The sequence below is a fragment of the Anopheles gambiae genome, chromosome 2 (genome assembly GCF_943734735.2).
Source record: "Anopheles gambiae chromosome 2, idAnoGambNW_F1_1, whole genome shotgun sequence".
NCBI classification, from domain to species: domain Eukaryota; kingdom Metazoa; phylum Arthropoda; class Insecta; order Diptera; family Culicidae; genus Anopheles; species Anopheles gambiae.
The window spans coordinates 48,998,800-49,013,758 of record NC_064601.1 but is presented as its reverse complement, the minus strand read 5'-3'; the positions used below and the strand labels follow the sequence as shown (position 1 = coordinate 49,013,758).

General features: G+C 46.5%; 1 protein-coding gene across 3 annotated transcripts in view; it reads right to left on the bottom strand.

Moving 5' to 3' along the window:
- The window catches only part of LOC1273941 (G protein-coupled receptor kinase 2), a 56,451-nt gene extending 46,461 nt beyond the window's left edge, over window positions 1–9,990 (bottom strand). Inside the window, exons 1-3 of one of the 3 annotated variants that reach the window (XM_061641050.1) lie at window positions 9,848–9,990; window positions 7,925–8,648; window positions 383–1,445 (exon numbers count right to left, since the gene is read on the bottom strand). In XM_061641050.1, coding sequence (XP_061497034.1) covers window positions 383–434 — 52 coding nt within the window. In that variant the 5' untranslated portion in view covers window positions 435–1,445; window positions 7,925–8,648; window positions 9,848–9,990. Of the gene's footprint in view, window positions 1–382; window positions 1,446–7,924; window positions 8,649–8,766; window positions 9,378–9,847 lie in introns of those variants that run through there. The other 2 variants (XM_061641051.1, XM_061641052.1) reach the window with 2 other exon arrangements.
- Window positions 9,991–14,959: the final 4,969 nt, after the last annotated feature.

Below are 14,959 nucleotides of genomic sequence, written 5' to 3'. Positions count from 1 at the left end.
GAACGTAACAACCAAACAAACAACACCGCACCAAACAAACCGCGTCCAAACACACGGGAGCAATCAAATAAACCACTCTTCCATTGCGAAACCTCGCGGACCCGCCTAGCGGGAAACGGCGGGAAAAGCGGCATGCAAACCGCGTGCACCGCCCGTGAAGGATTTGGCATGTAAAAATGTGTGTAGGAAAACCGGTGAAGACTCCCAAAATTAGATCGTTTTTCGCGGCGCGCCTAAAATAGATCACGTCCCCCCCCCCCCCACCTACCTTCCGCCTACTCTTCCCACGACAAACTACTCCACCTAGACGAAGAAACAACGACCCTCTTGGCGAGTCTCCGCTGCCGCTTGTTTCCCGACTGGGGTTCCCCCCTTAACTTACCTTCGCGCGCCTTCAGGTAGACCGTATTGGCCACGATGTTCTCTAATTCCATTAGTTCCAGGTTGGCGGCTTTTTGTTGTCCGAATGGCGACCCGAAATAGTGAACCGATCCTTCGGAACCGGAATCTCCAGGGCACCTGTGCCCTCCGTCTCCCTATCTCGCTTGATCTAACTTGGCGGTCTTTGGCGTCAGCAGTCGCCTAGCACGATTCGGCTGTGTCCGCGGGGTTTTGGTTGGTTGCGTGCGCTGCGCGGATAATTCACTCTTTCGCTTTCTCTCTCTCTCTTTTTCGGTTGGGTTCGGAAAAATTCCGAAATTCTTTTCCGCCCACACTACACTAATTTAGGGTATTTGCATGCATCTGCCGAACTGTGTGAGTGTGTGTTCGTGTCAGTGTGTACTTGTAGTGGATGTGTTACACCACCCGGCGGAGAAAGAGCGGTGTGTCGCACACTTTTACCCCTGCTCTGGCTGGACACGGATGGAGATTCTGTAGGATAATTTTTATTTTTGCAACACTTTCACTCGCGCACTGCGCCGGACTTTGGCGGTCGTGTCCCGGTCGCGATCCCGCGCTGCAAACACCGCACACACACGCACACGAAATTCACCACCTAGAGGGGTTGGAGGATGTCAGATTGGCTGGGCGGTGTTGGATATGGCTGCGGGCCGGTGCTTTACCGCCGACTTCTACACCTAATTTATGTTGGACACTTGCAATAAAACAAACGAGACCGGGCAACAGACGGCTACTTAATCGAAACACCTGGAGACACGCCGATTCGCCACTTTTACGTACCACAAACACACGGTTACGATCACGCGAGCGCACGATTAAGTAGCTACCAGGTTGGGTGTGTCAAACTGCACGACCGGGTAGGGAAAGGGAGACCGCACTTTGTCTCGATGTATTGTGTTATATTTTTACACTAGTAGCGATGCAGAAACCGGAGCGCTGTTTGCTAGATGCATTTGACTTGGCCATGTGCAATGCGCGGCTTTATATCTGACCCGGTTGCCTTTTTGCTTCGATCCAGCGGCTTTGTGTCAATAGTTTGATGGCTGTAATGAGAAAGAAGAAGCAAACAAAATCACTCATACAATCAACAGTAATACTGGACAATATAATAAATGGATCTTCGAAGGCTTTGGGAGTATTTCAAACAATGAATAAGTATGAACATCGTTGTATCGTGGCTTTAAAACGAAAGATTTGGCAAGAAGTTCTACTGGATATCAAATTGATTTACTTTGGACTAATTGTGGTTCTATTAAATTTATTATGACAATTAAATGCAAAACTACTTATTGAACTATCTGATCTGAAATATTTGGCAGATTATTTAAATTCAAATGAATTGTTTATCTTCCTAATATTTCTCAATCGCAAAGGTGGAGACTTCGAAACCCACCTTCTATAAGTCATCTCAGACCGTAGAATAGAATACGCTGTTGAAGTAAACATCATTGATCTTAGGCTCTCCAATGAAGTCTGGCAAGAAATCAAGCAGGCGGCAAAGAATCTCGCCCTAAACTGATGGTATTGCCACCAGCGGATCTCCTTACAAATCCAGATGTACGTTAAGCGCTGTTCATTTGAAATTCTGTCACATAGTTTTATTATTAGTAGGGACACTAGTGGCTCTATATGGTACTTTTAGACAATTATTTTAATGTTTTAATGTATTGAAGCACACTATCTAATTTTGCAACAGTTTTTACATATAAGTACTTGAATTCAATAGTTATTAACGATGGAATTACAGTGCTGAAATGATCGTTGCACTAACACTTGGAAAGTGCAACATGATGCTGCAAGAAATAAAAAAAAAGAATAACTCTTCAATGTTGAGGTTCCTGGTCGCAAGAAATTTTGGCAATTGATTTGCGGAAGGGCAATGAAGAAGCCACTACAATGATGCGTTGGACGAGCTCCGGAGGGTTACATATGTTATGCGTATGAAACCGGATGACCCAGATCATAAGGTCCTTTTAGCACATAGTCTATAAAGTCTGAAAAGTGGACGTGGAGGCTCCGCTATTAAGGCCATTATAACGAATATACAACGAATGTGCAAGATCGTATGAAATACTTTTTTGTAAAATTGCTGTTACACTATTAGCTAACTCTGCAGCTACCTAAACACCATAGCTAAAGTTACGATTTCGATGAGTCGTTCGAAACGATTGTTTTGATTAAAATACTGTAAGTTTATACTCCACCAAAAGAACATTGTTAACGAAAGAAGTCCATACATTACTATTTTAATTCAATTGTTCTACTATAATCATTTTAACAAACAATTCCATTCAAATAAGCGAAGCTTGACGGACAAAGTTAGGAAGTTAAGATAAATATTGTCCAAATAGTGTTAAGTTCATTCTGCACTAACTTTTCGCCTTGTCACATCAACCGATTGTATTGGTTTTACTTACAAAAAAATATACACACTCAGTCCTTACTTATGAGAATTGTCATCCCGTCTGACCATGCTTAAGCTCCAGCGCATCGATCGATTGTAACGCGCTGAGCCATCCTCTGACTTTCCATTTTCATAAAACCAATCATTGCTGCAAAACAGTTCAATAATTACATTACACTCTGTAAAATGTTTCCATTTTCTTTAGATAATCCCATCGCAACTGAAGCGAGCGCTCGTTCTAAGGCCGGCTGTGCGAGGGAATATCTCCCCAAGTAATTGCATTGCTTCGTAAATGGCACACTACTCCTCACCCCCGTGCATAATGAAAATCACAAAAACGAAACCGCCGTACAGCGCTCGTTGCAGCATAATTACTCTGCCGTTGGATGGGGCGTGTTTCCTCCCGTCCAACGGTCTCTGCTACGGATCCAGTGTTGTGAATATTTTAGCAATTTCTTCCCCAACATTCTGCCTCTCCCGCTTCATGGCCCTTTTGCAAACGAACGATTCGCGCAGATGGGTCACTAACTTCCCCCCACTCATGGCCGGTCCAGTTATTTTATCGCGCTCTCCACACTCCAAGCACACCGCGGCACAGAGAAGGCTTCCCTAAAGGCGACCTCCCGATACAATGTGTGTACACCACACCACCTTACGGATGCCGTGTTCACTCGTAACGGGCATGCAAGCATTTGCTTTACAAATCACACGGATCCCCCCGCATTTTCCGTGTCGCCAACCGTCGTCCTGCAGTCCTTTGACCACACTGGCTTCTCCCACACTGCCGCAAAGGCATACACCACACAACGACACGAGGGACCCCCTTCGATGGTACTGCGCGCCGTACCGTTTCGTACGGGCAATGTCAGAAGGGGCCAAGTTTGCAACAAGTTTCTGAGCCCAAGAGACAAGGGAGCAGCTTTTTCCCCTCTGTCTATCTCTACCGCTCCCTTTGAAGACCATACTTTGCCGTGCAAAAATTGCCTCCGTGCCTCTCTCTTTTTTGCTAGGACCACCACACCACGCGACCTGATCAGAGAAAAAAGGGAAGGCAAACTACTGGAAGGTTGCACTGATTTATCTATTTTTGAAACCTTGTCAAAGTGTCATCCAATCTAGCGGACAGGGCACGGCACGGCAGAGGCAATGAGTCGGAGGGAACGGATGGCGACCAAGGCGATATTAACGTGTCCGTACAGAGCCGTTCGCCTAACGCGATGCTTTAGCAACGAACCCTCACCTCTGAGCGCGCCGCTCGTCAGACGAGGTCAGCGTGCCCCGAACAGGAGGAAGTCGTGGAGGAGGAGGGGCACTGGTTGCATATGGCTTACGGGCAACACCACCTCTCGCTGCCCTGGTCAACATCACATCTTGGTGGAAACTATTGTTGCTGCGCTCCTTTCTCGGAAGGTTTCGGTGCTGGAGGAAGCCGCCGTGTAACCTTCGTGCGCATTTTTGCCAATGGCCCTAGCAACAGCAGCAATGATTTAATAATGTGTTTCATTTTGAGTAAAAAAAAACACCCCAAACTTATAAGACTAGCAGATGGTAACGACTTCGATCGATGTGCGAGCCTTGGGGGCTGACGTGGAGTCACCGGAGAGTCTACATCTCCATCAGACAGACACTTTTGCTGACCAGGCTGACCGGATTGGGTCTCTGGGACTTTGCAAGCTCATCCATCACAAAGCCACATCCTTTCAGAGCAGTCCACATTAGTGATGTACTCTCTGGAGCGCACCCACGACTTCGAGCCTACTCCGGTTATTGTTATTCCAATTTCCGGCTCTGGAAAAATCGGAACCACTAGTTCCATCTGGAGTCGGAGTCATCCGGAGTAGGAATCGTGCAGAGTCAGAGTTGGCCTTAGTCGGGGTCGACTGGAATTGGAGTCGCCTGTAGTCGGTGTCGATCAGAATCGAAGTCGGCTTCGTCTTTCGCTTTGCGCGCTCACTTCGTAAACAGGGTTTTGTTTCTAAGAATTGTGCTTAGCGACAACGACAATACTTTGCATTCTTGCATCGGTCGTCTCTGTCCCCAAAATTAACCGACCCAACCGATTACGACTCTCGGCAACTTCGCCGGCTCCAATTCCTGCCTCTGGATAACTCCGGATGACTACGGATGACTCCGGATGACTCCGGATGACTCCGGATGACTCCGGATAACTCCGAACAACTCTGGATACCTTCGGTTGACTCCGATTCCGGATAACTCCGTCTCTAGATGACTCCTGACAGTTCCAAACTATTCCGGACAGCTCCGGATAATGCTATCCTACCTTCTGGAGTCGGTTCCAAAATTATCGTAGTGGGATCGGAGTGGACTTCGGATTGTTGCCAATTTTACACATCACTAGTCCACATCGGGGACCCTGGAGCTTCCGGTGCATACTTTGTTCGGTGATGGTCGATCAAGAGAGCCGTTGGTCGCCTGCTTGACTCGCGGGGAGTGTCAATCAACATGCTTCGCGAATGGGCACCAATATCGTAAGCAAGTCGTCAAACTTCGAGGTGCACTCATTTGGACATCCGCTTGGGTCGATGCGCACACCTTACCTCCCCTCTTCCCCGGGCTCTGTCCCTCTCCTTCGGAAAACCAGGGTTGTTGTTGCAAGAAGAAACACACAACCAACAACCAACCGATCAACCGATCCTTTTTCGGATGTGGGGTTCCGCAATTTGACCAGCTCCAACGCTGGTGTACCGCACTGTATGCTCTCCACCCCCCTTCTCCTTCCATGCTGCACCTCTGGCAAGGTGGGAAAACAGCATGACCGCGCGATGGACGCCAATTTATATATAAATATGGTCAAACGTTACGAACGGCAGTTGGGACGATCCGGTAGCCCTCCCCTCCTTCTGCCCGATCGCCGTCTCGGGTCGGAATGAAACCAGTTCCCGGGCGCAAAGCCACCTGAGCCACCCCATCTCGGTAAGCCACCTGAACGCGCGGCGACGCGTGTGAGCGCGCCGCTCGGTTCGGCTCGTTTAGTTTCTATTTTATTTCATGCCATCTATCGATCTGGCAACCTCGCGCCCAACCCCCGCCGTCCCTCACGAGAGGCATTGCGGGGCAAATATTTTGAGGCTGCACGGAAACCAGTATTCGGAACCAGTGTGTATTGCGCTATTGCTGCTGCTGCTGCTGCGTGTTTCAGAGGGCAACTTCAAGTGGTTTCCCTGGAAGCTACACACAACACGGCCCGCAGTTATGGCCTCCGTAACCGATTTTTCTAAATAAAAACGCAAACACTCCAATTTCGGAATGAGACCATAGGGGAGGGGGACGTATTTACGCTATGGTTCGCTTTGTGTGCGTGTGTGTGTGTGTGCTTGTATGAGGGGGAATGTGCGTCCGGTCCGGCTCCATTCGTGGATGATGTTGAAATCGCTCGGTCTATTGAGATGTTGATGGGTGCTTTATGGTGCGCCGTAAACTGGTTGATGTTGATACATTTCCTTCCTTTGACTATTCCAATACGAAGATTTTTAACTTAACTTGTTCCAAATAAGCATTATGAGAATAAAAATTTCCCCCAAAAAAATTATAATGAAGAACTAAGTATCCTTTCTCATTACGTCTTCTGAGGAGCTTATTTATCCCTCCCATACTTATGCAGCAGACGTATTCAATAACGCAATCCAATAGCATGAACCTTCTAATAGGTTTCAAATAGGTTTGTTCAGCTCGAATTTCCAGTCCACCGTGGACTGTGTTCTAGTTAAACACACACACACACACACACGTTGCAAAAGGTGTTACCCGACGATCGTGTGATTTTCTGCTCCATCATAGGTAGCTACCCACGATCAAATAGGTTGCAAATTACCCCTTCATCAAGGAGGTTAAACATTTTACACCCGTCAGAACGTAACCGACATCGGTGTGTATCGTTTTTCACCCTCAACCGAAAAAAACCCACCACACACACACACAGCGACAACAATCATTGACATTTTCCGCTTGAATTATGCGTTAAATGCTTCTCGGAAGGCTCACACGGAGACATGGGTCACCTGAAACCTATACAGCAAGGCCAAAACGGAACCTACCGAAAACACGAAATGTAAATGTGGGGCGGGAAATCGTTCAAACCACGCATAGGGAGGGGGGAGGGATGGGAGGCGGGGGGGGGGGTACTCTCCACCATTTTGGGACTAAAAGTTGTACGCGTAGAACGTCGAATCGTCGAAGGGCAGATCGAATGGTTCATACACTTTCAACATTACTGAAGAATTTGCATCAAATTACCATAAATCGTCATCCGATGAGGCCACGGGACATCGGAAGGATTCCCGGTTCCCGGGCACTTGGAGCATTCAAATTACAAAATTGTATAATAAGCAAAACTTTCACCTGACCCGCGCTGTGGCCTACCTCGGAAAACTCGGAAATAGATTTAATTAGGCTTGAAAGAATGTATTTCAACTCGGATTATGCATACAAAAAATATGTAAAATAATGTTCGCTTCACCGATTGCAAACTATTGAGCCTTTTCGTCAAAGTTAAATTGCTCTTTAATCGATTTTAAGTTCCAACAACGTGTTAGCGTTTAACCCATGAGGTACATGTACAACTTGACGTCTAAATAGCACGCAATCGACCCAAGCTTAGACAATAATAATTATTAAAATATCTCTAATACATCCTTGGCATGTTTGTACTGATTTGCTGTACAAGAAATGGCTTACAAAATGTTTTACGATTTGATTTTTAATCTCACAGCATCTTGGAAATGGAAAATAAATCTTTCCTTCAAGCTTTCATTATTTCCCCACGAAAATTGAAACTTGTTATCCACTTCACACCAATGATTAAGCCCTTAGTCAATCACTTTTATTTTCGTTTGCATAACACGCTTCAACGAAAGCAAAAACGGATTCGCTAGCACGAACTAAGCCTGGATACAACAAGGAAGCATTCAAACCCACACTAGACACACAGAGCATCGCCCTCGCGCATTCATGCTTTTGATTGTGCACACACAATTCGATCAAACGGCCACGAAAAGGAAGAAAAGCCGGACTTTTCAAGCAAAAGAGACACTACATAACCTCATCGCACTCCCGGGGAAAGTGCTTTTAAATGCACCATTGCATTGCACACCAACTCACCTTCGGCATAAGCACGGCGCTGCAGTTGTTGGCACACACACCCACCACCTGCTCGGAATCGCACACCACCCACTGGTGCCTGTGCTTCCTATTTTCAGGATGATTTATCTCGAACCGATGGGTCGTGGAACGCGGCTGATCGTGCCCCGGGCCCTGTTTCGCACGTCCAATTTGCTCTCTTTCGCGCTCCCAGTCGCTCTAGCAGCCGCAGCCCGTCTGGTCGTCCAGTGGCAGCACCAGCAACAACAGCAGGGGTGTGGTAATGACGATGGTAACGATGGTGTCCGTGAAAGATGATGGTGCTGACGGCCGCCAGTGAAGAAAAGCGAAATGCATTCCTTTCTGCAGACCCCCGTTTTCTCACCTCCCTTCCGACACCTCCACCCACAGTAGCAACAGCGCTCTCTCTCTCTCTCACTCTCTCACTCTCTCTTGTGCGAGCGGGGACACGCACGGCACGCACGCACGCAGCACACCCGCCGGAATCCGCTCGTTTTCGCCCCCGGTTTCTCCTTCGACTGCTTCCTTCCTCCCTTTCGCTTCGGAAGGGATGTGCGTGACTGTGGGTCGTAGATTTTCCGTTCACACTATTGTTTTAGCACTCTCGATGGCGCGCGCGTTCGCCCACACTACACACTCTCGCTCATTACGAGCTTCACACCGCAGCACACGAAAGAAGAAACACCCCGCGAGACGCACATACACACGTACACACAGAGCAGCGCTGAAAGAAAAAGGGAAGAGGACCACACACACGCGCGCGCGATTACACACGGAGGTCCTGTTACTTCACGCACTCGTACGCCACACAGTAATTGCACAGACAAGAATCGCAAGCCCACCTTTCTCGGGGTGGGTTAAATTCACTTTTTCGCTTTCGATTGCGCGCCTCGCAAAGATACGTTCGCTGCTGCTGCTGCTGCTGTTTGCCTTCGTTCGCCTCTTGGCATGTCGCGCGTTTGTATTAATGAAACGCCGTGTTGGCTCGTCCTACACACCGACCGCTCTGGGGGTTGCTTTGCTTTCCATTCAAGCGCACCGCACCTCACAAACACACACGCACACGCTGCTAGCGCTGCTGCCCGACACACACACACACAACCACTCACACACATGCACGCATGCACCCACACACACACACACACCAGCAGGCCCGGTACGTACGTACGCACGCGTCACTGAGATGAGCGAGATCGCGCACACTCTTACGCTCGCCCCACACACTCACACAAACACACATGCACACGTACGCACACACAGGCGCGCGCGCGCTCCCGCACTCCGGTCGTTCTTGGAACAAGTAACAACAGCAGCAGCAGCAGCACACACACACACGCGAGCGCGCGCACACACACAGCGAGCGGAGGCGAACGAGTCCAAGTGGACAGAAAATAAATAATAAAGCGGGGGGTGTTATATGCAGGAACCGCGGAAGTGACCCCGAAACGACACTGCTTTTGCGCCCCCTTCTTTGCACACACACACACACACATACACACACTTCGTTTCTTCCGCTTCACAGGTTGCTCCGATGCTGCTCTAGACCACCCTTTTTTTGCTCTTTGGAAGGGTGGCACCGTACCGCCTTGGCGCCTGTTGACCGCGCACCCGAACCAGGGACCAATATCCTGGATATCCGGAAGTCGGCTGTCGAAATGAATGAATCGACGCAATGGTGTATGTGTGTCCACAACTGTGCATGCAACCCGCCCCTCCCCCCGTCGGGTGGCGCTGGCAGTGGCAGCAAGGTGAACAGCGCCGATATTGGTGGTGGACGGGATGATGGTTCAACGACCAGCTTCCACACCAGAGCACGGCAGAGATCGATGCCGATGATGAGCCCGAGCTGTGCGGCCAAAATCGGGGCCCCGTGGAGTATGCGAACCCGCTAGATTATTGCAGACGGAGCTTTTTCGAACCTACCAGCAGGCCAGTTGGAACACACTGAATTGCCCTGAACGCGTTAACTTTCCGTGGACGACTCGCGACAGCGACGACGAGACGCACATCCGCACGCTTCGAGAGATGAGAGAGAACTTAGTTTTCAATGCTTACACCTTTGGCCGACGGTAGGGCACGGCTGTCACGCACACACTAGCACGTTTTGAGGCGTAGGCTGTGGTCTGGTTGTTTGTGAGCGAGCATCAGCACTGTTCAACAATGTCGTACGACATTTCGTACAATATAGTGTAATATCTTAGACATATGACCACGATGCGGCCACTGTGCTTCGTGTGTCAAACTTGATCATGACCGCTGTCATGATCATCGTGCGCGCGGCAATGAACAATAAACGTCATTCGTTTACGGATCGTCGTACCGGCAACATCTTCAGTCTTCTTCTGTGTCGGTTTATTTCTTCTGCCTTTATTCTTCTGCCTTCGGACTGTGCTCAGTTTGAGTTCATCGGTTGATTTGAATTAATTCAAATTAATTCTAATCATTACATCTCAGAAGTGGGATACGTCCTATCGACTACACCTGTTTTGCTGTTTGCACCCTCACGATAAAAAGTATAGCGAAAAGTGTGTGCGTGTGTATGTGTGTGCGAGGTGACGCCACGATCCGCCATCGCGATGCCTACAAAAGATGAGATGTTGTGTGCTCTTGAAAGTAAGGGCATAGAAGTCCCCGTTACGGCTTCTATTCCACAAATTCGGAATATGTTTTCTGAAAACGTTCTACAACTAACATCAGCGGAAGCAGTCGCAACAACCTCACGAGGTGAGATATGCCCCCCGTCGAGCACCGCCATAGCCGCCACCACCACCACCTCCGTAGCTACCGTCGCGGCAAATTGCGCATCCACCATTTTGAAAGGCGACAACGATACCGATTCTGCCACCATTTTGAGTGCTTCCGTAGCTTGTGCTCCCATCGCGCTTAACAATGAGAATTCTTCTTCGCTTCCTGCTAACGCCGACAACGAAAATGAACTCAACGAAATGCGACGACGCTTGGAACTTTTAGAGCTTCGCCAAAGGGTCCAAACCCTTGAATATCAATCGGGAAAATTTTCGGCAAGCGATTTGAAGCTAGATGGAATTATTGAGCCTTTTACTGGAGACGATGCATCAAAGTGCATCATTGAATGGCTTGACGAGCTAGATCATCACTTTTCTCTGTGCCGCGTCCAAGATTCTGATAAATTCTTCTACGTGTACCGTTTACTGAAAGGATCTGCTGCTATGGTCGCTAAAGCCTCTCGTGCTTCAACACTGCAACAATTAAAAGACGAGCTGGTTGCAAACTTTTATGTGACACCCACGACCGAAGGCGTCTACCGACAGCTGCGTAACCGTCGTCTCTCGCCCCATGAGACAGCCCTGCGTTACGTATTAGATATGCAGCGAATCGCCAGTCGCGCATCCGTTCCTGAGCCTGAATTAATTAACATCATCTTCGAAGGGCTTGGCAGTCCGTCCCACACCGCTGGAATGCGTTTTCTGGTCGAAAAAGTGGAGGATTTGAAGCCACTTTTGAACAAGTTCGAGGCGATTCGACCACGATATGTTGCTAAATCATCCGAGACGCCCTTTCCCAGTGATCGCAAACGGGTTACAACTAATCGGGGAACAACACCAACAACTGTCCGTTGTTTCAATTGCTCTCAGTTTGGTCATCATCAGAGTGCTTGTACACGCCAACGCCGCCCACCAGGAGCTTGTTTCCGTTGCTTCCAGCTGGGACACAACTATAAAAGCTGTCCGAATGCTGAAACCAGCGCTGCTGCTTATCCGGATGCGGCCAATCGCGTTGATATCGATAATGCAGAAACACTGCCATTAAATGAATTGCACGAGGTGAGTGCTTCTTTTCTTAAGTCAGGGAATATAATCATGACAGTCAAAGAATATTCCTTATTTGATACAGGTAGCCCAGTAAGCTTTATTAATGAGAAGATCGTACCTTTATGCCTGCTATCTGATCCAGTTCCTTCCAACTACAAAGGTTTAGGAAATTCGCATCTTTATACTCGTGGCCAAATACACTGCCGAATTCAATTCAGGGAGACGATTCTCCATCACATGTTTGTTATACTGCCACATACATCTATGGCATGGCCAATAATCATAGGGAAGGATCTACTTCCAGCACTTAATGTTCATCTTATGTATTTCAAAGATCACATCCCGCTTAAACGAACTTGCATTATCCCTACAAAAACTATAGAGGAACAAAAAAGGAACGTTAGCAAATCTGGTATATTAGATAATGCCTTTAGTGAAATCTGTGCTATTGATACATTTGAATCTGAATTTAAACTTGATACTGGCCCTTCTCTATCCCTCGAAGAGACTTCAACCATTTTGTCTATTTTTGAAAATTCTTATATAAATAATACTTCTAAAAATAATGAACTATCAAATCACTGTATGAAAATTAATCTAACTAATCAAACTCCTATTTTCACAAAACCTCGGAGATTATCATACGGGGAACGTAATCAAGTGAAGGAAATCGTTTCAAACTTACTTAAAGAAAAGGTTATAAGACCTAGCAATTCTCCTTATGCTTCGGCTCTGGTACTCGTGCGAAAGAAGAATGGAGAGGTTCGAATGTGCGTGGACTATCGACCGTTAAACAAAATTACTGTGAGGGATAATTACCCACTACCGTTGATTGAAACATGTTTAGAGCATCTTAGCAACAAAAAGTTTTTCAGTTTACTAGATCTCAAAAGTGGCTTCCACCAGATAAGGATGGAAGAATCTTCCATTCCCTACACTTCTTTCGTCACCCCTGATGGTCAGTACGAGTACACCAAAATGCCCTTCGGTCTTAAGAATGCCCCCTCTGAGTTCCAGAGATTTATTAACTCCATTCTTCGTGAATTTATCGATGATGAAAAAGTGGTCGTCTACTTGGACGACATTATAATAGCCTCCTTGGACTTTCAGTCTCACTTAAAAACCCTTCAGGCAGTTCTAGAGAGAATCAAACAATGTGGCCTTGAGCTTCGCGTTGACAAGTGTAAATTTGCGCATCAAGAACTTGACTATCTAGGATACAAAGCAAATGCTTTCGGTATTCGACCTAGTGATCGGCACATTCAAGCCATTAGAAATTATCCGATGCCTATTAATGTTAAACAACTCAGAAGATGTTTAGGACTCTTCTCTTATTTTCGACGCTTTGTCCCTTCGTTTTCTTGCATTGCTAAACCACTCACTAACTTACTTCAAAAAGATGAATTATTTAACTTTGATACAAGCTGTTGTGAAGCATTTGAAACATTGCGAGAGAAACTTACTCAATCCCCTATCCTTGCTATTTTTGATCCCAAAAAGGAGACTGAGCTTCATTGCGATGCCAGCTCGTTCGGCTTTGGTGCTGTATTATTACAGAAACAAGAAGATAATAAACTTCATCCTGTAGCTTATTTCTCGAAGACAACATCAAAAGAAGAGGCAAAGTTGCATAGCTACGAGCTAGAGACGCTTTCCGTTATCTATGCACTTAAAAGATTCCATGTATACGTACATGGGTTGCCTTTAAAAATCTTTACTGACTGCAATTCATTGGTCGAAACCTTAAAAAACAGGAATGCATCGGCTAAAATAGCAAGATGGTCTTTGTTTTTAGAAAACTATGATTACACAATTCATTACCGATCTGGAACTTCTATGGCTCATGTAGACGCTCTAAGCCGAACTGAAGCCGTTGGAGCAATCAGCGACTTAGATCTTGATTTTCAACTTCAGATTGCTCAATCCCAAGACCCCTTAATAAATACCCTACGACAAAAACTTGAAGCTGGTTCTGTTCAAGGATTTATCCTCCAAGATGGTTTGGTATATCGTCAGTCTTCCACAAATCATCTTCAATTATATGTGCCACGAGAAATGGTAGACAATATTATCCGACACAATCACGAAAAGATTGGTCATCTTGCCATCAGCAAAACTTGCCAAACCATTAGCCAACACTATTGGTTCCCTCATATGAAACCAAGAGTTGAGAACTTCATTAAAAATTGTTTAAAATGCATCGTCTATTCAGCACCTCCAAGAACTAACAACCGAAATATGTACAGTATTCCAAAGACACCCGTACCATTCGACACGTTGCATATTGATCATTTAGGACCCCTACCCAACATTACATCTCGCAAGAAATATATATTGGTTGTCATAGATGCCTTCACCAAATTTACAAAATTATACGCTACCGCTACAACTAATACTAATGAAGTATGTGAAGCTCTCACTCAATATATGTCATATTATAGCAGACCGAAGCGAATTATAAGTGACCGTGCAACATGCTTTACTTCAACCGCATTCAAAGAGTTTGTTGATTCTAATGATATCACTCATGTTCTTAATGCAACCGGTTCCCCTCAAGCGAACGGGCAGGTGGAACGTGTTAATCGTGTACTTCGCCCCATTTTAAGCAAATTATGCAATTCTTCTGACCATTCTGATTGGAGTTCGCATTTGAGATCCGCTGAACATGCCCTCAACAATACTGTCCATAGTTCCACAAGCTTTCTTCCTTCGATTCTTCTTTTCGGCATTGAGCAACGAGGCCAGATCTTAGACGAATTACATGAATTCCTTAATGATAAGCATGTTACAACAAACCGTGACTTAAACCTTCTTCGTTCTGAAGCGTTATCTAACATTGAATATTCACAATATCGAAACGAACAATACGTAGCCAATAGAACCAAGCCAGCCCCTAGTTTCTCTGAAGGAGATCTGGTAGCTATCAAATACACAGATTCCACTAATGCAAATAAGAAACTCGTCTGCAAGTTCCGCGGCCCTTATATAGTTCATAAAGTACTTCCCCACGACCGTTATGTAATTAGAGATGTTGATGGATTTCAGATCACGCAGATGCCTTATGACGGAGTTTTAGAGGTAGACAAACTTAGGAAATGGTCTAATAACATATAACATGATGTATTACTAGACAGCATCGTATTGCTTTAATTAGAATAGAATTGAGGTCAATCCTAGGTCAGGATAGCCGAGCTGTAATATCTTAGACATATGACCACGATGCGGCCACTGTGCTTCGTGTGTC